This window comes from Denticeps clupeoides, chromosome 10, assembly GCF_900700375.1.
Source record: "Denticeps clupeoides chromosome 10, fDenClu1.1, whole genome shotgun sequence".
NCBI classification, from domain to species: Eukaryota; Metazoa; Chordata; class Actinopteri; order Clupeiformes; family Denticipitidae; genus Denticeps; species Denticeps clupeoides.
The window spans coordinates 12,335,135-12,361,123 of record NC_041716.1 but is presented as its reverse complement, the minus strand read 5'-3'; the positions used below and the strand labels follow the sequence as shown (position 1 = coordinate 12,361,123).

At 47.9% G+C, this 25,989-nt stretch overlaps 1 protein-coding gene across 4 annotated transcripts in view; it reads right to left on the bottom strand.

Moving 5' to 3' along the window:
- The window catches only part of samd11 (sterile alpha motif domain containing 11), a 44,750-nt gene extending 24,674 nt beyond the window's left edge, over positions 1–20,076 (bottom strand). The window contains exons 1-4 of one of the 4 annotated variants that reach the window (XM_028994807.1): positions 19,413–20,076; positions 18,265–18,356; positions 10,929–11,104; positions 2,408–2,517 (exon numbers count right to left, since the gene is read on the bottom strand). In XM_028994807.1, coding sequence (XP_028850640.1) covers positions 2,408–2,517; positions 10,929–11,104; positions 18,265–18,356; positions 19,413–20,001 — 967 coding nt within the window. In that variant the 5' untranslated portion in view covers positions 20,002–20,076. The remainder of the gene's footprint in view (positions 1–2,407; positions 2,518–10,928; positions 11,105–18,264; positions 18,357–19,412) is intronic. The other 3 variants (XM_028994809.1, XM_028994808.1, XM_028994810.1) reach the window with 3 other exon arrangements.
- Between the last annotated feature and the right edge of the window lie 5,913 nt (positions 20,077–25,989).

Sequence of the window (25,989 nt, the reverse complement as noted above, 5' to 3'; positions counted from 1 at the left end):
CTTTATCAGACGGGGGAAGTGGCGGTTGGGGAGCGGGAGCAGCGGCCCCCGATCAATCTCCACATTACAGCTGACAGAATGGTGCTAATAACTTATTGATCCCGCGTTTGCCGGGGCTCTGCCGGGGCTGAAAGGCGGCCATTGATTGGCTCCGGGGGGGGAGGAGAGAGGCGCTTCCGATCAGCCCGGAGGACGCGGCTCCACCTTCCAGCCCTGCCTCTCCTCTTTAGCTCGAGAGATAGAGGGGGCGGCATAGGAAGGCAGAAAGAGAGAAGGGAGGTGAACGAGAAATAAGACCGGAGAAGGAAGGAGGGGACTGAAGTGGGAGAGGTGAGTGGGAAAGAGAGATAAGGAGAGGCAGAAACAAACAGAGATAAACACTGGGGGAAAAAACAGAAGTCAGAAAGAGTAAAAGTAACAAGAAGTACGAGAAGAAATGCAAAAGAACTAAAACTAAATATTAAATGAAATAAAAAAAAATGAATGTGGAATTGTCAGTTACTAAAATGCATAAGCAAACCCTTGTGTTTGCCAGGTAAACCAAATTAAATTACCCCCACACACGCACAGCTATATATATATAACCCCCCCCCACACACACACACACACGTTAACACAATCAGGATCGGCTATTAAAAAAAAAAGCCGAGGGAATAGGGCAAAGGGGAAAAAAACATACAAAAACACCTTATATGCCTATTAAGAGTCTCTGGTCTGACCACAAAGCCACGTTTTGGAGTCTGCAATGGGAGCCAGACGATCTCCCCGGCGCCCCGGCCCCCCTCTCTCTCTCCTCCCCCTGTCTCCCCCCTCCCCGTCCGCCCTGGGGCCAGCGTGTCCGCCCGGCGGGAGCGACTGCTGACGCCTGGGTCAGCTCTCATGTCTGTCCCTCAGATTTAATTAACGGCGCTCTCTCTCCGGCCGAGAGCCTCACTTCCTCTTCCCCCGCCTGTCGCCACGGCGCTGCTGTCTGCCCCGCCGATACCAACGCAGCTCTCCCTCGCTCCTGCTCGCCTTTCACAAAACTTTCCTTTTATCTCCCCCCGCTCTCTCTTTCTTTGCCTCTGACCACTTATCCAAAGTTTAAATGCGGCCTCAAGAATGTCTCGCTACAAGAGCAGTTAGTGTTTTGTTTTAAAGACATTACAGAAATGTTACATTCCTGGTAAACCGGCTAAACTTAATTAAAATATTCATGAGATATGTGCATTAAAATGAGCAACACCAAATACATTTATACACAAGTGCACAGCAATACTATCGATGCGAACATAGGTACGCTGGATACAGCCATGTAAAATAGTTATTCAGGTATCACATGCTAAAGGGACCTATTACACTCGTCCTGTCCTTCCACGACCCTTGACCTGCCCCATTGAAGGAGGTTCTCTAATTTCACTGGCAGACGGAATTAGACACACCAGGTGATCGGATTGGACTTGTTTACAGACACGGGCCGAGCCGCTTAAACAGGCTCCTAAATCTCTGTTTAATGCCCAAACTGACAGATTTTCACCCCAGCACCACCAAGGGAGCCGTTTGTGTCTTTCCCAATTAAGATTATAATTAATTGAGATTTCTCAATTAAGATTATGAAAGATTAAACTAGTCTTTTTAAAGTCCAACCCAACCTCTTCCCTGAGAACTGCTGTTCAAGCCAAAGAAGATGCTTTGCTTTTAATTTGCCTTAATGCATGGACAATTAGAGTAACAATGTGATCAGTGAGACAAGTGGACATGAGACAATAAGACTCCAGACACCAGAACTGTTCATTACCATACGGGGGATTATTGCCCTTACTAGTAAAACAATCTTCTGTTTATATGTCTAGCTTAACATAAACATTTGATCAAAATTTGCATACATTTGTAAATGTTTAAAAGTCAGTGTCATTTTCTTAAGTCCCCCGACATAATAATTTACACATAGTAATAAGCGCTCATGATAGTACAATTTTAAAAGATGGGGCAACTGCAATGCACGTGCACTCAAGAGCAGACATCCAAAAACATCTAAAACAGGTAAATCAGGCAATACATGCAAAAAGCCCAACGTGTTTTGATGAAACAGAAAGACTAGTGAACGCTGCCGCCTCGTTGAAACTGGATTAATGGTAAATAGGGCTGTTTGTATAGAGTAATGGTTTAATGAAGGCTTTACGTAAAACCTCACATGCTTAAAGAAATGTAAAAAAAAAAAAAAAGAAGCGCTGGACACAAAGGACTAATAATAGGCTTACGCTCCTCAATCAAGTAAATAACACCACATAAAGGAATCTGCCACTCACAGAATTCAATTATTTAATGAGTGTAATAAGCCAGTCTTAGAAAAAGACGGAAAGACAGGTTTTAAACAGGAGGGAGCCATTAACGGTGTCTCCTCCCTGGCAGCTCCAGACGACTGTACCTGCGTGTCCGGGGCCGAGGCTGATGTCTGCGCAGGGCTGCCCTTCGGGCATTCCGTGCTGTCGAGTATGGTGCAGGTTGGAGATGATCGTTGAGAGGTCACTGTCACGACTGGAAAGAAAAAAACAAGAAGGACAGAAAGAACATTTAGAGAAGCCATAGATATAAAAAAAAGTTTGCAAAACATCCATCACATATGGTCACACAATGGCTTCTACAAGCCAGCCATACTACTTGACCCCGAAGTAGCAACAACAGCACAGAGCTAATGTATAGCATGCTAAGTCAAAGCATGCTATAGCCAATTCAAAGCCATTTCATTAAAAGACGAAAGACTTAAGAACTGACAATAACGTGGGGGACAAAAAAACTCCAGAGCGTAAACAGTAAATGCGTAAAAAAAGAAATTCACACCGCGGCTTACCTGCCAAGCGCTAGCGTTAATGTCAGAGGTTTTGCATGTTCACAACTGAGCCGCACCGTGCACTTAACTCTCATGGCGAGTCGACTGCCAACGTGCCAACTGCCTTTTGGATTAAAGCGCATGATAGGCAATGACAAACTACTGCATCAAGCAATTTCATGTCTCATCCTGTCTCATCTTCCATCTTAAGATCCTTTAATCAAGACATTCAGTACCCGTAAGGAGTTTATGAGCTTAGATTATGGTTTTTACCCCCACACTCCTAAAATCAATTGGGAGGTTAGTTAGCGATAATTTGAATGGTCTCTTTAGTAACAACAGACATTGATTGTTATCCTATATTCATTTTTAAGAAATATTTTCTATTAATAATGACTGTGCAGAAGGACAGCGTACAGTGGTCCTATATACTGCTTCACTGGCAACAGGGGCTCACTACACTGACCCTGGATCAGTGGGTTCCTCCAGCTCTTCATGCTGCTGCAATCATAATTCGTAATGCCCTTCAGAACCCAGCAGGGGGTGGCTGGGGGGGTTATTTGAAGATTAGAGCAGGATACGTCCTGCTCCGTATGTACCTCCTCCCATCCCTCCATCATTTAACCCCCCTGGTCTCATTAGCTTTACTCTGAACGGGGAGTTTTAGCCGAGTTATCAAGACAAGCGAAAAAGTGTGTCACGGAGGTATTTCATATGAATCTGATTACAGCACTGATCTCCTTACATGGAATAATGATGCAAAATAAGTGATTAGCAGGTGGAGAATATGAGATGCACATCTCAGTGTGGCCGCGAGCCCACAGGGTCAATGTTTCACATGGGAGGTCTGGCCAACTGTCGGAGGAACGCCGGCCCGTTCCCTGACCAAGCCCCGTTTTACTGCATTTACTGCCAAGCGGCTCTACGGCTGGATTGCGGTGAGTGAAATACTGGTGTTACAGCATCCAGATTACAGGCTGCGCCTCGCTAATGTCAGCCTGTCATGCCTGGAAACGTCTCAGAGGCCGTAAAAACTGCACCAAGATGGGCCCACATCCCCCCTGCCGACGGAGAAGCCTTCCCAACCACTTGTCAGTCATTGACGATCCCAAAAGTTTTGTAAGGCGACTCGTCTTCGCCTCCCCGCCACACACACAGAAACTTGTCTTGTTATCAGCATCAGCCTAACCAGCCAATCCTGCCAAATGTTGCATGTTGTTGCAGCAACAATTCACTGAATCTTGTCGTTGCATTAACTGTATTCACATGAATTTCATAATTAGCGATTTCTTTCTCCATTTTGACTGAATCCTACAATTATGTTTTTCACATAATTAATAAAAATGATACTCTTTTGTCTATTCTTTTCCTCAGTCTCCAGAATTTCATACATTAACTCACATATGCTTGCCGCTCATGCACAAATGCAATATGCATAACCAAAAAGAGGACAAAAGATATTTCATTTTCTACTGGCAACCACCCAAGCAATTAAAATAATGGCACAGACAAGAATATTTAATAACAGCAAATACAAATCCAGTCTCTCAATACATATTCTGAATATTCCAAATGTATATTATAAATAAAGTGGATTTGATTGTGATTAGTTTAATCTTTTTTTTTGTGGCTGCATGTCATAATAAGTTTATTGAGAACCTTCAGGGACTCTTAAAGTGGCATTGGTTCTCTTCCCACTGAAGCAGTTGTTCCTCTTACATATGCCTGACCCACACATTTAACCTTTAGTTGAGGAGGAGAGAATTGGCAGCCATTTTGCCCTAACTCCCATCTCCGCCGCTGTGCCAATCTGCAATAATAATGCCATCCCAAAGTCGCACAGGCCCCTTATTATCCCCGGGCAAAGAATCCGCTGTAAGCCCATTGAACAAGGACATTGTTAGCGGGGTAATTAGCACACTTTTCCCTGGCTGTTCCAATGAGGCCGCTAATGAGGCATTCCCGTCGGGCACCCAAGGTCATAATCTACGTCAGGGCGCGGTAAGACTCGGACGCCTGACTCAGCGTTCTATCATAGGAGCTGACAGCTTCGCTGAGGACGCCAGCGGCCTCTTATCGCTGGGCACACACAGGAGACGATCACCCATAATCTCATCTCTAAACTGGTCTATACCTCTCATCCCCATCGACCACAGCAGTATAATGACCCAGATACGGCCGAACCCAATCCAGCTATAGAGACCCAACCCTGCCTGGGTGCAAATCTGAGAGTGAGATAATCCAGACTTTTCCTCCAAGACTTCTGGAACGAGCCCAAACTATAGGACTAAAGTGACATAACAGCATTAGCACACAGACCAACTATCTGTTGTTCCTATACGATGAAATTAATCATTCCTGGACTGGACCCAGAAACCATTTGTCAATGGCAATGACCCCTACAAGACCCCAGAGTTCATCCAGCTCCTCTCAATACCATTAACACAAAAAAGCATAAAAAAAGAAACTCTGGATTCTATCTTGCCTGTTGTGTGCGTTCCATGTCATTCCAGGTGAAAATGACACAAAATCAGGACCGTTCAGAAAATGTCGATCCAGTAGTGCCCACTGATCTTAAAATACCCCAGACACACAAAAAACCTGTCCGAAGCCAGAACCGATACGGCTGCTTGCATTAGCGGCTGCCGACAGCAGCTACGCTTTTACCACAGGATTGTATGCTGTGAAAAGCAGCCCCAGCTGCTCCAGCGATGAGGTTTGGGAACGGTGGACATGTGTGAACCTGCTCAGCACCTGCATTACGCATTTCTCGTGCAAGGGGAGACGCCAGATCAAAAAAAAAAAAGCCAAAACCGTGCAAACAGAAGCGACGGGGCCTCTGAGTCTCTTCACAAGCACCTGCAGGTGCCGAGACGTGGCCCCCTGCGGTTCCCGCCACGGATGATGCTGCCCCCGCCTGTAACGCGGCAGACGGGCGCTGGCACCACATGTGGAGGTCGCAGGTGAGCACTGCCAGGTCTGGGCGCCCTGATGCCGCGGCTAACGCACTATCGACCTCGCTCTGCAGTACATACGTACGAGGGGCAAAACCGACAGTCGTGTGCCAGAGCTGAAGTGCCGCTCAACTGTTCCACGCGCCAAGGGTGACAATTAGACGCCGCTGAAAATACCCATCTGTACAAAAAGCAGTATAATTTCTTTTTTTTTTTTTTTTTCTAAACGTCCCTTATTATTCCGCTCACATTCACACAGAGGAACAGGCTGACACGGAGCCTCCGCGCAGAGAGTAATAAATAAATACAGAAATAGATACATAAATAAGTAACAGTGCAGCCGCTTCTCTGGGGCTTTTCCTGTTGTTCCTGGCTTATGAAGGCTGATGCAAGGTCGATAAGCCTGCGGATGAAGCCAAGGGTAAAATAAAATAGCACTTATACCGTGCGCTTATAACTTCAGCGCGCTTTGCGCGATTCAACAGATTCCGCCGTGTTTGAGCGCTATGGTTTGGTTATGCATGTGGGTGTTCACAATCAGGATTCGGTTTTGGGCCTCCAGTGAAAGGTGGGACTGCAAATATACCGTTCATGTTGTCCGAGTTGGCACTGAGCAAACCAGGACCAATGATGAACAAGTCAGCGCCCACACACAGATTTCAAAAGGAATCCGCGAAGGGGCCAAAACAAAACGTAAATAACAATGTGTTAGCTTTAAATAAGGAGAGATGCCCAGTTATGGCCATTGGGACATTCCTCAATTTGGCATTATCTTCCATTGCCTGAGGTCAATGTGGCAAAAGCAGATTTGTTAAGTCTTAGCTCAATCGGCCAAAACACATAAATATATGGCTTCCATCTCATTCTAAAAAAAAGTTAATGAGTCCCGTAGAGATCCTACGGCAGCACTGCAGGTCTTCACAATGAGCTCTTCCAAGGGACGTATGGTAAAAGCCATATATCGGACGGGAAGGGTTCAAGAGTTCAGTATTACTCGTACCTGCAATGAGGGTATTGAGGGCAGCCTAATACTCATGTGTGAGTAACCACAGTTAATAAAACGCATTCGAACGCAAAGTGTGTATACATGGCACCCAAACAACTTTTGAAGAAGTGTACAAATCTCCCTAGAACCAGGATGTTCAGCAAAAGTGCATCCACGGCTCAGACTGTTTCAAAGCTAGTAAGCACAGAACTCAACACAAGATAAGAATTCCATCTGCATCTGTATAGAACTGCACACTCTTACGACCTTACCAGATATGTGGAAACCGACTCCTGTCGTCAGTTGTGGACCAGCTGGGTCCAGGTGCTGTCTGCACATTTAGGTACAGTCACCATCAGCAAGCGGTGGCGGGACACCTTGGCCTTCTGAACCGCCTCGAGAAGAGCTTTTTACCTGATGTGTGAACGTCTACGGAGTAGTAGAGAGTGCCGGGAGGAGTCGGGCACAGCTTCTGCTCAGACAGGTGCGCCGCTTGTCTGCTTGACTTCCTCCCTACGTCTCTCCCTCGTCCCTCTTGGATGAGTCTACAGCTGTGGAGTCAACCTCAATCCTCCCATAGCAGTCATGTAATCTACTTACACCCAAATACTCTGCAGGTAAAATAACTGAATTTTCCAATGCTGAAGGGGAGGGTAGGGTGGTTGGGTTCGACTGGCATCATGTGGACTCATGTGGGCAATGCCGACATAGGCTGAAACAAAGGCGCGCTCATCCAGTAAGGCATCCGAGCCTTGCCACACACGTTCCATCGGCCTTCTTTTTTTGGAAGTGAGTTCTCAGCGTCTCAGCGCCAGTCTCCGTCAGCAGGTATACCTGCTTACATAATCCGTGATGGTTGGTCAGTAATGACCCAGACTAGGAGTCAGCACTTCTCAGTCAAAGCCCTGCTACTGACTACGACCTAACCGATGACTCCCAGTGACGCCAAACGGTACCGCTGCTAACGATTTAGCCCGGCATAGAGCGGTAAGTTACCTTTTCCAAATACCCGTTGTAGACACCGAATTAGCACGTACGATTAATATTAATGTCTGATAACCAGTACCTTGCAGCTTCCATGACACCATTCGAGCTACTGAGCTAACATTCGCAGCTAAAGGCCTTTAACGTTAATCTTGTTAAAAGGGTGCTCTTAAATATGACAGGGTCCATGGAGCCGTCACCCAGCAGGAAATGAAGATCCTCTTACTGTCTGTCAAAGCGACACTTGAAACCCACTTGTCACTTACGTTTCGATCATACGCATCAAGCACGGCATTACGTAATGCAAATCTGATATTGCTTGTGCTAAAACGTTGGTTTTAATTTGAGGACGCTCGAACGCACGATGGCGGTGGCGTAGCGGAGGGATCTATCCACGGCGAGACGGGAAAATAAAAGGCTGTAAATAACGCCACGGGACATAACCATAACGATAATCCCCGCAGTGTGTTGATGAGGCGTAAATACACTTGCATATAAAAACCTATCCCCTCCCATTCTCCTGCATCCACTGACTAAATCCAATTTGTTAAGACCCCTCTACAACTCACTTACCCGTGCCTCGCTCGATGGAAATCGAATTTCATAGATTGAACATCCCATTATCTCCTTCGGTCAGAGCCGCATTTGCGCAAAAGTAGGGGCGAGAGGCATCTCCGCGGAAACCGAGGCAAACAGCGGCTCCTTTCAGTCCGCCGCCTTTAAAAGGGTAAAAGCCCTCCATATTAGCGTTCTGCCATGAGAACAGTGTTTAATGTTCTTTAAATTCATTATCATCTTTTCGTGAATGCGGCAGAGGTGTCGGGGGGGGGTTGAGAAGGACCTTTTTAACAAGGTTATCCCAGGCTTTTTAAAGCTGCACGGGTGCGGGGCGGTGCAGAGTGTCGCGTGAACCGTGGCCAGAGGAGCCGGGCACGAATGCAGCCCTAGCTTCTATATGCTGCTTTTAAAAGATGAAAAGCTGCAATAAATGAAGAAGGAATGACCTACACTGTTGGCCCATCGCTGCATAAGGCATGGGATGTTGGGGACGTTTGAGAAAGTCAGATTCACTAGTTTACCGATCAGAAAGCACTGGTAATCTGTCTGCATGTTTGGTTCATTTCTGTAAAATCTGTAGACAACTTTGATGTGACATTAGAAAACATATGGCGCTGAGAAAAATATAGCACTGAATGTTAAAATGTGAACTCAGGTTAACCTCAATTCAGACGAACGTGCATGTCATTTCAGCCCATCCATTCAACCGCAAAGCAAAATTTAATGACACATTTCAAAGCTTCTCAGGTGTATTTGCTCTGCCTACTACCATTATGCAATGACTCTCCAGAATACAACTGTCGCCACAGGCTGTGTGCCGGACAAGAAACAATGGTCCAACAGGCAAATGTGGCCCCTAAAAAAGTCAGAGTTTCAAGGCAGGATGGCATGTAGCCCTTCCCAGAGGTCATTAGTATTCCCTCAATAATGCATCAACTGCCGAAGGCTGGGCAGCTCCGGCAGGTTCCATCTCTACAGTCACACCTCACCTCTCCAGGAGCTTTACAAATGGCACAAACTCAGGTTGTCTTCCAGCATCCATATTCATTAGGGGTGCAACGATACAGATATCATATGGTACGGTCTGTACATCATTTTTTGGGCCACGCTTTCGGTTACTTTTCGGTGCTTGTTTTGTGCGTAAAGAGAACAACGTCTGTTTTATTTTCTCCTGTTTATATGAAGTGCCACAGCAGGTCTGTTGAGAATCAGTTTCGATAGAAAGTTGTCATTTTACTGCGGTTTGTAACTGATGTGAAATGCCCCTTTAAGACCTGCTGTGTTATGTGGTGGGGCGCAACTATCAAACCTCTGAGTTATATGCCGCAAAAACCAAGGAACTCATAGGAAGGGGATTTCATCCATTGGCGCTTAGTTTAACAGGTTCTGGAGCTACGGTGACGTCCACTGTTCTGGGACCACAGAGAAAGACGCAATCTCCCCAATCACGCGACATTTCTGGACATAATGTCCAATCACGCGACATTTCTGGACCAATTTCAAAAAGGTCGTATTGGACCGTGCAGGGCAGGCTGAACGGTTCGATATTTTACAGAGTACCATCGCACCCCATATATGACCTGCAATGGAGTATCTACAATCGTTCCCTGCTGCTGCTCAGGCTCCCGGCCTCCGTTTAATCGCCTTGTACGACCGCCGCATGCATTAACTGGTGATCATCACGGCATAACCAGTAACGCCGCCGTGACTAAAAACTACCAGCGGCGGCAATTAGTCACTTCCGCTGCCTCGTCCCCACAGCAACCTCTGTGCACACAGGGCAACCTAAATACAGAAGACGTGTGATGAAGCTCAGCGGCATGCGGTAGATGTGTGTTTTAGCTACCTGCGAAAACGAAAAAAAAAAAGACACGCACGAGGAATATGGCAATATGGCTCATCTACAGATGTGAGGATGGTAGTAGCCTAGTGGGTAACACACTCGCCTATTAACCAGAAGGCCCGGGTTCAAATCCCACTTACTACCATCGTGTCCCTGAGCAAGACACTTAACCCATGGGGGACTGTCCCTGTAAGTCGCTCTGGATAAGGGCGTCTGATAAATGCTGTAAATGTAAATGTAAATGTGAGTGCAATCTGCAGCATTCAGTATAGCTATGTAGGTTTGTGTGTGTGTGTGTGTGTGTGTGTGTAAGTAACATTATGTGAGCTCGTGTGAGCTCACCCCTTGGGCTCATCGTGGCAACGGTCCCAGTTTGTCATAAATCCACGCTAATGCCACTTTGATGTTTGATGAGCTGTGGGGCTGCGGTTGACCCATCACCGAGGCTGGGAGAGGCAACGCTGACCCCAATAAAAATAATGAGGCGCGGGTGGGGTTGGCGGCTCACCTTTCTTTTTCTCGCTCTCTTTTTTTTTTTTTAACCAGACCTCCGTTGTGACGGAGGGGTGGGGCTATGGCAGAAAGAAGGAACTAGATGTTCTGCAGCATCTTCTGCACAGAGGAACACAACTGCTCCCCTTATAAGAGGGAATGACGATATCAGAGGAACAGTTCTGCGATTTCAACACCGTACCTAGTTTAAATGGTTTGCATCTGTGTTCAGAAACTTTGATAAACATCAAAAGCTAGAACCGTTCCTCTAAAAAAACAGACAAGCTGACGGACAGCTCTCACCTCTTTCTCATGATAGCGTAGTGCTGCTCGTCCTCCTGCTTGATGTCGGCATGGTCCCCGCTGGCGCGCTCGCTGCCCTCGCTGTCGTCGCTGCTGAAGACGGAGCCCAACTCCTTTTTGGGTATCCGGGTCGGCGGGAGGGGGATCGTTCGCTTCTCTGCGAGGCGGCCGCGGTTCTGGAACGCACCGTAGAGACAGAGGCAGGCACTTAGAACGCAAGCGTGTGGCAACACAACACACACACTCACACACATACACACCACTCCAGGTATCTGGTTTGGTTTCTATTTCTTTCTATTTCCATCAGTCATTTTGTCACCACTGGACACACGGCGTAACCGCCTGACCTCAGTCCAGCAGAAAACGCAAGGCCTCGCCTAAGGACAGCTGGAGTCTCAACACAAAGAGCCACCGACCAATCGGAACGCACTCCGTTTCAGCTGTAATAGAAGACGCTCCGACACATTATGGCCGAATATTTTTAAATCTTTTTCTTTTACTCAGAAAACTGCACAGAGCCTGCAAGTCGTCTCCCGTATCTGCACCTTCCATCCAGCAGCAGCTCTCCCCCACCGCCCCGTGTAAATGATGAAAGATGATGCCGTGGCTCCGACACATGAAAGAGATTCATGACGTCCTGCGAGGGAACCGGCGAAACAAACACAAAACTTTTGAGTTCCACCGTACGAATTTGCCACAACTCTCTCCAACTCCAACAAAAAAAAGGCGGAGGGATGCAGCCAAAGGAGGAGGTGGTGGTGGTGAGTGGGGGGGGGGGGGGGGGTGGTTATCGATCTGGGGCCGGCCGAGGGGAGGGCGGGGTGGGACGCGAGGGCAGGAGGCGGCGGCAGCTCAGCCTCTCTGACTCCGGAATCTGAAAGGAGGGAAGAAAGGCGGCCGGCGGCCCTCGGGGCTCGGAGAGTGAAGCTGGCCGACCTTTAATGTGACCTGATGGGGTCTGCGCAGATTAATGCGGTGGGGGGGGAGGAATAAAGAAACGCGGACAAGAGAGAGGGAGAGAGAGGCGAGCCCGGCAAAAAAAGAGCGAGAAACGCCTGTGTTGTGGAGTGGACCTGGCTTTGAAAAATAGTCTCTGATCTCGCCGAACTGTGCACTCTCTCTCTCTCTCTCTGTGTGTGTGTGTGTGTGTGTGTGCATGGAGCCCTGCAGCTATCCCTTCCTCCGCCCCCCAGCCCCTCCCGTGAGGGTGGCCGTGTGAGTGGCAGGCGAGGGCACAGGGTGGGGAACGTAGCCAAGAGGCAAACAGGTGCAGCCCCGCTGTACTCTCTCAAGTGGCATACATTAAAGAGGGGGGGTGTTAGGGGAGGGACAGAAAGATAAAAACATCCCCGAGGAAGGCCGCGCCGCATATTTCCACACGTACCCCTCCCTCCCTCCCTCCCTCTCTCCCGCCATACTTTTTTTTTTTGCAAAGAAAGCGCATTTTTCTCTTTCCTCTTCTTCCACACCAGCCACGAAAAAGTAAGGCAAAGTCGCACAATTCTAGAGGGGAATTTGGTGTAAGTTGGCTTCACACACACCAGGGACACCAGCCACCACATTTTCCCCACTCGTCTGACCAGATCTAAAAAAGAAAAGTAAAAATGGGAGTGTTTGCATAACGTGGCACCGTGCGACGTCCTCAGCCCACATGGTGAGACGGTCGCTCCATAAACCCCCCTACAGACACACACACACACACACACACACACACACACCCCTCACGGAAAGCCCCTCTCTCTTCTTTCACCGGCACTGACGCAGAACCGGGGGCGGAGGCAGGCTATTTCCGGCAACACTTCCGCGCCGAGAGAGGAGGGTGTTCCAAAACAAAACACGCACTCACACACACACACACACATTTATACATTCACCAAAGAGATCCAGTGCAACAAAGCGCGTGTGCTCAGCCATGGAAAAAAGTGGCTAAATAGCTTTCCTACACACTTTCAGAATACACACGCTGCCCCGCCCTCAAACGCTGCGTGACATTTAAAGCCGGAATCCAGCAAGAAACTTCGCCTCAACACAACGTTCAGGAGTTCTGAACCGTAGAAAAATGGGGTGAAGGGGTCCACCAATCAGAACGCCGACGATGTCTAGACTATCAGTCGTGGAGACATTTCCAGCGAAGCTTTACAAGTTTTGTCGCATTCTGCTCCTCTAACTCCAAACACACACACACACACACACACACACACACACACACACACAGAGTCAGATGCCGGATGCATTTTACACAAACCACTAATTCACTAAATTCACGGAATCTGTGTCCCATTTTACCAGAACGCCGTCAAAGAGGAGCGAGGCGCCGACGGTGAAATTCTGAACCGCGTAAAGAAATCAATAAGCCTTGGGAAAGAGTGTGTGTGTGTGTGTGTGTGTGTGTGTGTGTGTGTGTGTGTGTGTGTGTGTTTTAAAATACAACGAAACCTTCTGGCCAACGTGAGATTAGGCCTCTGACGGTACCGGCACGGACTTGCTGTTCTATTTGGTGGACGGTGTGGTTTTGTGAAGGTGTAAACGCACACACACACACACACACACACACACACAGATCTACAAATGCTATGTGCGCGTCCCCTCACGCGGAGTTGGTGTGCCGTAGCAGTCCGTGGCATTCCTGCAGCTGTGCCACGGTTGCACGCGCCCCCCCAGCGTTCTCCCCGGAGTACGAATGCCTAATGAGTCACGCGCCCGTCTGCCGTTACCCTGCCCACTGTGTGTGTGTGTGTGTGTGTGTGTGTGTGTGTTTGCGTAGAGGCAGACTCTGGGCGCGAGCTCAGACGAGGGCAACTGCGGTGGGGGGTCGGTCTGTGGCGGGAGGCGGTTGCCTCCGGTCCGGAGGGGGGGTGGAGGGGGAGGCCGCCTGACGGGCATCTCTAATGACCAGCCCCTCCCATGTGACCTTTACAAACGGGCCGTTCCATAAAAAAAAAAAAAAAAATCATTATAACAACCTAGAATTATAAATGTAAACAACAAATTCACTTTTAACGAAAATTGCTTTACTGGGTTTTTCTCCAGAGAGATAAGCGCTACGGGACGACGTGACTGACGGACCCCCCCGCTCTCCCATCCGGCCCACGCGCTGAGGACCACTGGAGCGCTTCGCCGCATGGGGGGTGGGGGGGCGTTCAGCGGTGCGTGAGAACCGCTCGCTCGCTCTGTTTGGATTGGCTTGCTACGGGGCGGCTTTACGGACAGGTAACGGCGCGTCCCCTCTCCCCAGAGGAGCGAGGGGGAGGAGGGCAGAAGGGGGCGGAGAAACAGGCAGACAGTTGGAGAGGGGGGGGGGGGTGATGGCCGTTGTGACCCTGAACTACAGGTTCTGGAAAACTGGAAAACCACAGGATTTATGGATTTGTCCTATACACAGACAAGTTCGCAGTGGGTTAGCAGAGGGTGAAAAAAAATTAACACTAATAATGCATTAATATGTATTAATAATCAAGCTTTGTGGTTTTGTATTATTTATTACCCGACAGGTATAATGATCCAATGATTAAAAAGGCATATTACAATTCTTAATATGAGCTAATGCTCCGAACACAATTTAATACTTTAAAAAGTAAATACACAGCAGCACAGCACATGGTGCACACAGTGAAATTTGTCCTCTGCATTTAACTCATCACCCTGAGTGAGCAGTGGGCAGCCATGACAGGCGCCCGGGGAGCAGTGTGTGGGGACGGTGCTTTGCTCAGTTGCACCTCAGTGGCACCTTGGTAGATTGGGATTTGAACCGGCAACCTTCTGATTACGGGGCCGCTTCCTTAACTGCTAGGCCACCATACTGCCTCAAATATTTATTGATATTTGTGCTGCGTTCCAATTTCAGCATGTATGAAACGTACATTTTAATCCAGCAGGGAGTAGATTTCAGGTGGAATCCCGACTGTAACGCACCATTATGTGCCAGGCCACGTATAAGTCACGGTGAACCCACACCTCCCAGGTGACCGTGGTCGCCTTCCACCTTCTGTCCCACCCAAACCTGTCAGCAGCCACCCTGAACACCACCCGCCCAGACACGGTACACCAACTGAGCGGCTTCCAATGGGTCTAAACGTGTGAACCCATAACCCGTAACCATTCAACCGGAATTAGCGTTGTGGGTGCGGGTGCCTGCCCCGGACACTAGGGGCAGGGCATGGACTCACACCGGGCACCAACCCACCGCAAACGCTGTCTTTTAATGCACTTTACCATATTACAGCATCATTTCTGACGCCAAGTTGAGAACGAGCGAAAGGAGAGAAGAGACGGGCTGTGAGGTAGGTGGAGGGAGACGAGTCCGTCTGCCTTTTCGGGGGCGCCGTTATCTAACGCGTCCCCGCCCGCCTTAATTCACAAATGCCAGACTGCGGAGGAACAGCCGCCTGCGCGCCGCCGTCCTTAGGAGGGAGCCTGCCGTTGCCATAGCAGCGCAGCTTCGGCACCACGTGGGGGACGCACACAAACACAGGGCCACGCATTGTATGCAGCGCACACACAAACACACAGACACACACTTGTGTTGTCTCGCCCCCCCCACCGCTGCAACAAGACAGTGTGGCGTCAGCCCGGGCACAGACACTCCCTCTGGAACTATCATATTCTGCTGCGACTATTTACTTATTATTAGCCTGTCAAGGCAATTATTAATTATATTTCTCCTATTTTTGTGTTTTGCACGACGTTGCCAGATCTTGGTCGGCAGTGAGGCGGTTTCTGCAGGGAGAGGTGCTGCGCTGATATGTTTCTCTCCCAAAGTAAAACCTCGGGCCAGAGCTCAGCTGGAGGCCAAGCACGTCTGCCGCCCCCAGAACATACCACGCGCGCACACACACACACACACACACACGCACAAGCGCGCCAGTTGCATCCACCCGAATTTTTTGTTCCCCAGGATGCAGTTGGGGAAACCCTGATTGGCCAAACGAGATATTTTACGAGCCGGAGGACGGAGTAATTTCCTCATGGCCTCTGCGAGTTCCGCTGAAAAAAAAAAAAAAAAGAAATATGGAGGAAGCACAAGAGCACAGACACACACACACACACACACACACACAGGCTTTTAAAGGGACATCAACACAAACACAATAAAACATGAGTTTAACAGCAATTCCATTCTGCCTGGAAGATGGGTTTGGGTCACAGTCTCTGGTAAGTGTTGTAACATCGATTTGGGACGGCAGGGATGAAAATACAAAAAAAGACACAATTAAATGGCCACATTTCTTAAAAGGCATCCTCGTGTTTAGGGGGTTCCTTACTTTAACGATTCTCTGCATGATGCAAGTACTTTACACAGCCTTTACACAGCAAAGATAACTGTGTAATCACATTACCGTGTTGTCACTGAGGCATGGCCAAATTAGAAGTTCAGTAGGGCGTCTTTTGTGTGTTTTGCATGTTTGTGTTGTGTTAAATAACACCTCTGAGAGGAGTGTGTGTTGTGTGTGTTGTGCCCTTGCCCCCTCCACTACCACCTTACACCTAGAACTCATTCAAGACCATCTTACTCAGGAATATTCCGGTGCCATAAACAACAATGATAAATACACAATAGACATACAAATATACAATATACAATACAAACCAAAAAAAATGTGTTATATTACAAATGAAATGTTTATACACTGCACAATCAAAGTAACTGCCTCGTTCGGCGAACAAGTCACCAGTGTCACCAGTTATCAGATCACCAGTGGCTGGTGGTGCTCTGTTGGCACTACTGTCCTCATTAGATCGTGTGATAAGATGGATCATTGTAAAGAAATCTCTGAACACTGCTGACAGCATTATGCTGTGTAATAAAAATAATGATTCCCATCACTCCCAATACTGAAACTCCAGTCTGGAGCCCCATGAAGGGTAACCTGTGCCCAACAGACACACCCTGGTTCCCCCGCAGCACCACCTGTTGACGCACCCTTGAGTAAAATGTGTGTGTGTGTGTGTGTGTGTGTGTGTGTGTGTGTGTGTGTGTGTGTGTGTGTGTGTGTGTGTGTGAGGTCTGCAGACGTTACTGTTAGGTGACACGTTAGGTGTGATGTGCAAAAAAATGTCAATATAGGGCTTATTAGCGTAGGTAGAGAAGTGCTGAGACGCTGCGCGTGTGTGTGTAGGAAACACAGAGAGAGAGAGAGAGAGAGAGAGAGAGAGAGAGAGAGAGAGAGCATAAAAACAGATATTGATGCTCAAGTTAAAGAAACGGGTTACCAAAAAAGTGGAAAATGGAAGCGAAAGTAGCCGATAAATTGGATGGGCAGTGGAGACGTATTTACTTTTACAGCATTTAGCCAACGTCTTTATCCCGAGCGACTTACAGTGACTCCAGGGACAGTCCCCCCTGGAGACACTCAGGGTTAGGTGTCCTGCTCAGGGACACGATGGTAGTAAGTGGGGTTTGAACCTGTGACTTTGCGGCCTTCTGGTTCAGAGGGGAGAGTGTTACCCGCTGGGCTGCTACCACCCAAACTAGTTCAGTAAAGAGACCAAGAGTCACAAATATACCTGCAACCCCCCCCCAACAAGACACTTCCTGGCTTATCTAAACCGCCCGGCCCTGCGTGCGCCTCACGTGGTAATCAGCCGGAGCCACGCTCAGAAGGCCGGCTAAGCCTCTTACGTCCTCTCCTCCCTGCAGATTAACAGTTGGAGGCGACGACAGATGCGCTCAGTTCAGATAAGAACGCACCACCTGTGGGAACGGAGCGGCGGCTCAGGCCCCGGCGCCGCCGCGCGTCCCGGCGCCCCTTCCACAAATCATCAGCCCCTGAACATGGCGTGCTCCCTCAGCCTTCCGAAAAAAAGGTTTTTGAATAAAATAAAAATGGATATTAGACTGAGGCCACACACTTCGCCACAACACAGCACCAATGTCCCGCCCGAAATGACACATGGCGATCTCTCACCTCACCCTGACCTGATTCATTCGGAGAGCATGTCACCGCAGCCACATGTCCTGAAGCCCAGAACCTCCAGCGTAAAACCCGCAGAATTTAGTGAAGAAATCGAGAGCAAATGCGGATTTGATACCAAAAACCTACGCTGGACAATGACCGGAGAAGAAAATGCTTCATTTGACGACCTATCAGTGAAATGCCATGCGTCACCCACATCCTCAGATGACAGTCAACTGCAACCAAGTTTCTTTCCAGATGTCAACTACCACAAAAAAATCTAACTTTTACATGTACACTCTTCCACTCCAAAAACTAAAATAAAATAAAGCAAATTCCTCGTGGATTAAAAAAAGAAGAAAAAAAGTTGATAAACAGCCAAGTCACATGATCAAGAAAAGAAAATACTAGAAATAAAAGAAACACAAAAACTGCAGTCTTACCACTGGAGACGAAATTCGACACCCAGGGCAGTCACAGATTGGGGGATGTACCTGTAAGATTCCTTTGGACATAAGGGTCTTCAGACTTTTCCCTGGACAGCAAAAGACACAAGTGAACAGCAGAGGGTCAGACATTGGGCACACACACACACACACACACACACACACAAATGCATAAAAGTGCGTCCAAGGTTTTTAACCTGCCGAATGAAAACCTGCAGACAATTTAACAATAAAAAGAACAAGAAAAAAGTTGCAGATTAGGTTTATAACTCCCCTCCCGAGTGTCCTCCACTAACCTCGCCGCTCCCACCCTCCCCTGTCTGAGCGCACACACACACACACACACACACACACACACACACACACTGGCGTCGGAGCCACACACACACACACCGGCGTCGGAGCCACACACACACACACTGGCGTCGGAGCCACACACACACACACACTGGCGTCAGAGCCACACGCACACACCGGCGTCGGAGAAGCACACACACACACACACACCGGCGTCGGAGCCACACACACACCGGCGTCGGAGCAGCGCACACACACACCGGCGTCGGAGCCACACACACACCGGCGTCGGAGCAGCGCACACACACACCGGCGTCGGAGCCACACACACACGACCCGCACCTAAACTCTGCACCCGATGAAGAGACGCCAGAGGCGGCAGGACTTCCCTTAACCCTCCCAACCACCCACACACACACACACACACACACACACACCTCCATGCGCCCCCACCCACCGACAGCAACGCGTTCCAGTTCCTGACGGCGCCTCCAAACTCACCATTCATTTCAGAACTATATTTACCTTCATTTATACACACACACACACACCACACGTACACGTACACGTACACGAAATGACTTATAACGCCAGGCGACGACGCACTTTACTTCGTACAAACTTCCTCGCTTCTTTTCCGACTAAAAATGTCCCGTCTGGCCAAAAGTCCCCAACCACACGCACTCACGCACACCCCAAAAAGCGGCGTGTCCCCCTCCTCTCGCAACGATCCAAAAAAAAAGTCTCCCCACGCGTCCTCCAGGTGTCACCTTGTAACCCGTAACCCGGCTTTTACTCCGCCGCCCGGGTCCCGTCCCGAGACGCGCCCGCCCGCCCGCCCGCCTCACCTTTGTGGCGGATGCTCCGCTTCCAGTCCTTCGCGGTCTCCCGGCCGCTGACGAACTGGAACTCGTTGGGGGTGAGCCACTCGGCGCGGTACTTGATGGAGGGCCCCTTGCTGCCCTGGCACAGCTTGTTGATGTACAGCAGCGCCTTGTTCTCGCCGCACTCCACCTCGATGCACGGCTCGCCGCCGTCGAAGAAGGGCTGGAAGTCCGGCACGGAGGAGAAGCGCTCCAGCACGAAGTCGTCCGGGTGCCGGTGCAGGTGCTGGCGGCGCAGCGCCGCGTCGTGCAGCCCCAGGTACGCGCGGTGCTGCGCGAAGATGTGCTCGTACGGCGGCGGATGGGGGGTCACCACGGGCAGCGCGGCGGCGTTTAAAGGGGCCAGGTAGTCCGGCCGGTTGAAGGCGGCCAGCGCCATGTCGTCCCCGTCCGGCCGCTCCTTCTTGATGGCAGGCATGTCGCGGCGCCGGTGACAAGTGAGCGGCGGCGCCTCCGCGCCAACTTGTGCCTCCTCTTCGCGGAGTTGGGCAGAGCCGAGCGAGCCGCCGAGCGCCTCCCCGATCAGCGGAGCCGCGCGGGTGACGCCCGACATCTCCCGAACCGCCCGGCCGCCAGCATGGTGCTGCTCCGCTGACTATTGATCCCCGACCGACTTAAGTCGGGCTTTTTTTTTTTTTTTGGTGGGGAGGGCGGGGGTGGTCGTGCGTCCCAAACTTAACGCTCAAAGTTATTTCCTTTAAACTCCGGATCTCGCCGCCGTCGCCAAATGATTAAAAAAAAAAAAAAGCACGATTTACATAATAACCTGAACAATGAAGCGAAAGCAAGTTCCCGACGTTTATATTTAAAAAAAAAGGCGGCCACGTGGCTCAAATAGTGATATATATATATATAGATGTTTTTTTAACTAGTTATTAAGAGACGGCCGGGTTGTGTTAATAATTATCCCTCCCCGCGCGTCTCATAATTTAAGTGTTCCAGGGAATTAAATGGCCGGGGCTAATGGGGCGCCCGCATGGGCTGTTTCGTTCTTTAAAACAAAAAAAAAGAAAAGCAGAAGAAGAAGAAGAGAAACCCGCACGTATCGTTAAAGTCACGCTTTAGTTCATAGACCCAGACCAAACAAGATTTGCGCTCTCCGCCGCTTCTCTAACTTGGCCCATTTAAACAGCGGAGGCTCGGCGGGCGCGGAGGCGCGCAGGGGGGTGCGCGACGGACGCGCCAACGCCCAGGTCCGGTAATATTATACACACACACACACACACACACACACACACAGTACAGTACAGGCCAAAAGTTTGGACACACCTTCTCATTCAATGTGTTTTCTTTATTTTCATGATCAAAACTATGAATGAACACATGTGGAGTTATGTACTTAACAAAAAAACTGAAAACATGTTTTATATTCTAGTTTCTTTGCTCTGGTTACTGCTTTGCACACTCTTGGCATTCTCTCGATGAGCTTCAAGAGGTCATCACCTGAAATGGTTTTCCAACAGTCTTGAAGGAGTTCCCAGAGGTGTTTGTTGGCCCCTTTGCCTTCACTCTGCGGTCCAGCTCACCCCAAACCATCTCGATTGGGTTCAGGTCTCCACTTTTTGTTAAGTACATAACTCCACATGTGTTCATTCATAGTTTTGATGCCTTCAGTGAGAATCTACCAATGTAAATGGTCAAGAAAAAATAGAAAACACATTGAATGAGAAGGTGTGTCCAAACCTTTGGCCTGTGTGTGTGTGTATATATATATCAATGTGGGCTGTGTTTAATCGTGATCATGATGGCCGGTATCAGTATTTGCTTGTGGATTTTTTGTGTGAAAATAAAACAAATACTCATGTGGTCTTGGAACATATGAAAGATGTGGGTTACGTCACAATAAAGGAATCAACTCTTGAATTCTATCGCAAGCATGAATGTAACGTCCGTCATGAGTAACACTATCGGCTACATGCAAGACAATTTTCATCAAGCACACAAGTAATGCGGCATAATAAACTGCATGGTAAGCACTTCTCACTTCTCATAATGCATACGAGTCGGAGTCATGAGTTCGGGAAACGTATTTACTTATTTTAGCTCGTGTTTTTGGGCCTTCGTTTACTCAGCATCCAAACAACGACAGAGACTCAGATGAGGAATGGCAGGGAGACGATCTGGTCACTTTTCAACATAACCCCCCGGGAGACATCTAAAAAGCATTTTATTCTTTCTGTGTGTTTTGGCTGCTGTTTTAGCACACCACGGGACATCACCTCAGACATTTCATTTGGAAGATAGACTGCAAAAACTTCAACTTACTCGAATAGCCTATTAGACCCGATTGTGCAGACGCATGTTGCCATTGTCACCCAATACTCAGCTGAGCCTCTGTCATCACAGACGGTGGCACGAGATCAAATGCGTTTTAATATGCAGATTAAAAAACCACCACACTCTTTCCATGCTGCCAGAAACATTATTTGTCTTGCTGTGGCACCGTCACTCACAGGTAAAAGTGTAGTGGTGGAAATAACCCACAATACGACAATCGGTACTGCAACTCCAATCCTCTACTCACATGCATTAAGAATACAATTTGTTTATTTATTATTGCCATGAAAACTCAATAATCGGAAGAAGTCTGGTCTGTAAGCTACTTGTACAACTGTAACATGCGTGTTATACCCACTGAAATCATCTCTCTTCCTGGATCAAAGCAGGCCAACTATTAATTCAGCTCGACACATGAATACTTTATTTATTAAACAGTTGGGAAAGAATAGAAATGTGTGTCAAAAAGCTGAAACACTAAAGAAGAACTTGAAATTACATGTGCGCTGACGGTTCGGGACATTCTCCAACAAGACAATTTAATTTGAGTTGATGCACTGGGCCTTTGAGACAATGCACGAACACTGGCACAGAAACAGAAACCGCACTGCTTTTCTAATCTTCATTCATCACATCGACTCTTAAAAACCAGACACCGTGTTCCCTGTCATACGCCCACAGACCTAAGGGTGGAAAAGGGCAAAGGTCACCATGATATTGTGGCGCACCTTGGCGAGCGATGCAGCAACCCGGGATCCCCTGATGGGGCTATCCCCTGCCCCCACAACCACCCACTCACAGGCTGTGAGTCAGGACTTCCAGATCCACAACACCCTCTGAAGCAAGGGATTCCCCAGAACTTCTGAGATGACACTGTAGTCTCCATCCCACACAGTCGCCACAAAGGGTACCCCTGACCTTTCAAATGACATCAAGACTAATTTCACCAGAATTACTTCTTTTTTTTCTCTTTCTATTAAACACACTCCTCCTACCTCGGGTGTTATGAGATGAGTGGGCCAGCCACCAACACGGAGCAAAAAACCATATTCACTTTATAACTTGCAGCCCGGCAAGACAAAAAGCACCAGCTAATGAAATATAATCATTAAAGTTTCCTTCAACAATAAACCAAAAAATAGTTCTCCCTGAAGTTGGATATATATAAGAACACCAGCTCAATGTGGTATAACGTTAAAAAAATATACATCATTACTTTTTCAGATCAACAATAAACCGTGCTGACCAAAGATGGACATGAATATTATTCACTTATTAACACCTATAACTAGTCATTCTGCACAGGAGCATGTAATGTAAGAGTAACAAGTGTGATATTAAGAATAAAGTAATTTTTTCTAGATCAACAATAAACTGTGCTCAACAAAGATGGACATGAATATTATCATCCACTTACTACCAAAGTCGTCTTAGTAAAACTTCACCAACCTATAACTAGTCGCTCTGGACTGGAGAGTGTAATGTAAGAGTAACTGGTGTGATGTTAATAATAAAGTCATTTTTCTAGATCAACAATAAACCGTGCTCACAAAAGTTGTACATGAATATTAACATCCACTTACTACCAAAGTCGTCTTAGTAAAACTTCACCAACCTATAACTAGTCTCTCTGGACTGGAGCGTTTAATGATAGAGTAACTGGTGTGATATTATTAATAAAGTCATTTTTCTAGATCACTAATAAACTATGCTCACAAAAGACAGACATGAATATTATCATCCACTTACTACCAAAGTCGTCTTAGTAAAACTTCACCAACCTATAACTAGTCTCTTTGGACTGGAGTGTGTAATGTAAGAGTAACTGGTGTGATATTAAGAATAAAGTCATTTTTTCTAGATCAACAATAAATCGTGCTCACAAAAGATGGAAATGAATATTATCATCCACTTACTACCAAAGTCGTCTTAGTAAAACTTCACCAACCTATAACTAGTCTCTTTGGACTGGAGTGTGTAATGTAAGAGTAACTGGTGTGATGTTAATAATAAAGTCATTTTTTCTAGATCAACAATACACAGTGCTCACCAACGATGGACATGAATATTATCCAATTATTACCAAAGTCGTCTTAGTAAAACTTCACCAACCTATAACTAGTCTCTCTGGACTGGAGTGTGTAATGTAAGAGGAACTGGTGTGATATTAATAATAAAGTCATTTTTTCTAGATCAACAATAAACAGTGCTCACCAACGATGGACATGAATATTATCCAATTATTACCAAAGTCGTCTTAGTAAAACTTCACCAACCTATAACTAGTCTCTCTGGACTGGAGCGTTTAATGTAAGAGGAACTGGTGTGATATTAATAATAAAGTCATTTTTCTAGATCAACAATAAACCATGCTCACAAAAGTTGTACATGAATATTAACATCCACTTACTACCAAAGTCGTCTTAGTAAAACTTCACCAACCTATAACTAGTCTCTCTGGACTGGAGCGTTTAATGTAAGAGTAACTGGTATGATGTTAATAATAAAGTCATTTTTCTAGATCAACAATAAACCGTGCTCACAAAAGTTGTACATGAATATTAACATCCACTTACTTCCAAAGTCGTCTTAGTAAAACTTCACCAACCTATAACTAGTCTCTCTGGACTGGAGTGTGTAATGTAAGAGGAACTGGTGTGATATTTATAATAAAGTCATTTTTCTAGATCAACAATAAAGTAATAACCAACAGGTTGTGGAAAGATGGTGTTTGAGAGCATTAGAAGATCTGTGATCTGAGGCTTTTTCTCGGGCGATTCTGAACTCCGCCGTCCGTACCGACCCCCCCGCCGGAGCCACCCCGCCTCCGCGCCGTCGTTGGCAGCGGCCCCGGAGCCGCAGCGCTGCCGGCGGGGGAGAGAGGTAATAAATAACCCGGGGAGAGGAGTGGAGACCGCCGGGCGGTGCACAGTCTGACCTGACAAATACTCGGCGGAAAACCATCAGAGAGCCGGAGCCCACCCCCCCTTTTCAGGATATACGGCCCTGCCCGAGCTGGAAAAAGCCGCGTCCCCCCCCCGGCGGACGTCCAGGCGGGAGCGTTTAACTCTTCTGGCTGCGCTCAGATTCTTTATTCCGCTAGAATTATCGTAGGATGTGTGAGGGCTCCGGCCAAGTTCTGAAATCCAAATGCACCACACACACACACACACACACACACACACACACACACACACACAAAGAATCGTTACAAAACGAAGTTAAAATGATTCACGGTGACCTTAGTAATGGGGCTGCAAAGGACTTTTACTGCTAAGCAAATGGCAGTGACACCGACCACGTTTTTAGCCCCTCTGGAAGGCGGCGGAGAGCTGAGTAACATAAGACCCCGAGAGGCTCAGGAGGGTTTAGGCTGCCGTGCCGGCGCCCTCCGCCCCGCTCCACGGATCCGAGGGGTCAGGCGCTGTCTCTGATCCCAAACGGCGGCCCTTCCACGTGGGATTTATTTCCTCGCTGGACGGCCCCAGAGGACACTCATTTTAGGCCAGCGTCTGCGGCTGTCAACACCGACAGGGCCGATCGAAGGGACGACACCCGACCCCGGCGCACCCCCTAAACATTCTGCCCCCCTCCCAGCACACCCACTGAACAACACTGCCCGCCTACAGCCGGAGAAAAAACACAACGGCATCCATCACCGTCAAAGCTGGAGTCACTGGGTTAGTCGGCGTTCACATCCGGAGCAACCGTTTTGTTAATAAAAGAATACTTTACCAACCTCGACCCAACACTTTCACCTGTTTTGTCCTAATCGTATATATTCATCTGAGCATCCGGGTGTACAAAACCCCAGAGAGTCGATCACGACTGAGCTGTGCACCAGTTCCAACCAGTAAAAACAAAACCACTGCAAGCTGTAAGCAATTTTGCAGCTTTTAATACAAAAAAAAAAACCCTATGTCAAACATTATTCAGATATTGGTTTACCTAAAACGTTTCCCGCGGAATTTCCTTTCATTAAACAGTGTCATTATCCGTAGGGAAAGAGGACAAAAAAAGTTAACGCAGCAGAGGACTATCGGTGGACTGTAGATCTGTACGCATTTGTTCAGTAGATATCAGCCGTTCTTCTGAAATGAATAAAATCGTTATTATTTGTGTGTTTTACTCTTTTAGAACTATTTCTAGTTTCTGTTATGCACAATACCGTACATGAACACAACACGCGCACATGACAGTAAATAAAATATCATTATTCACCAGCGCCATTCCAGACCACATGATCTTACCTCACATTCGAGTG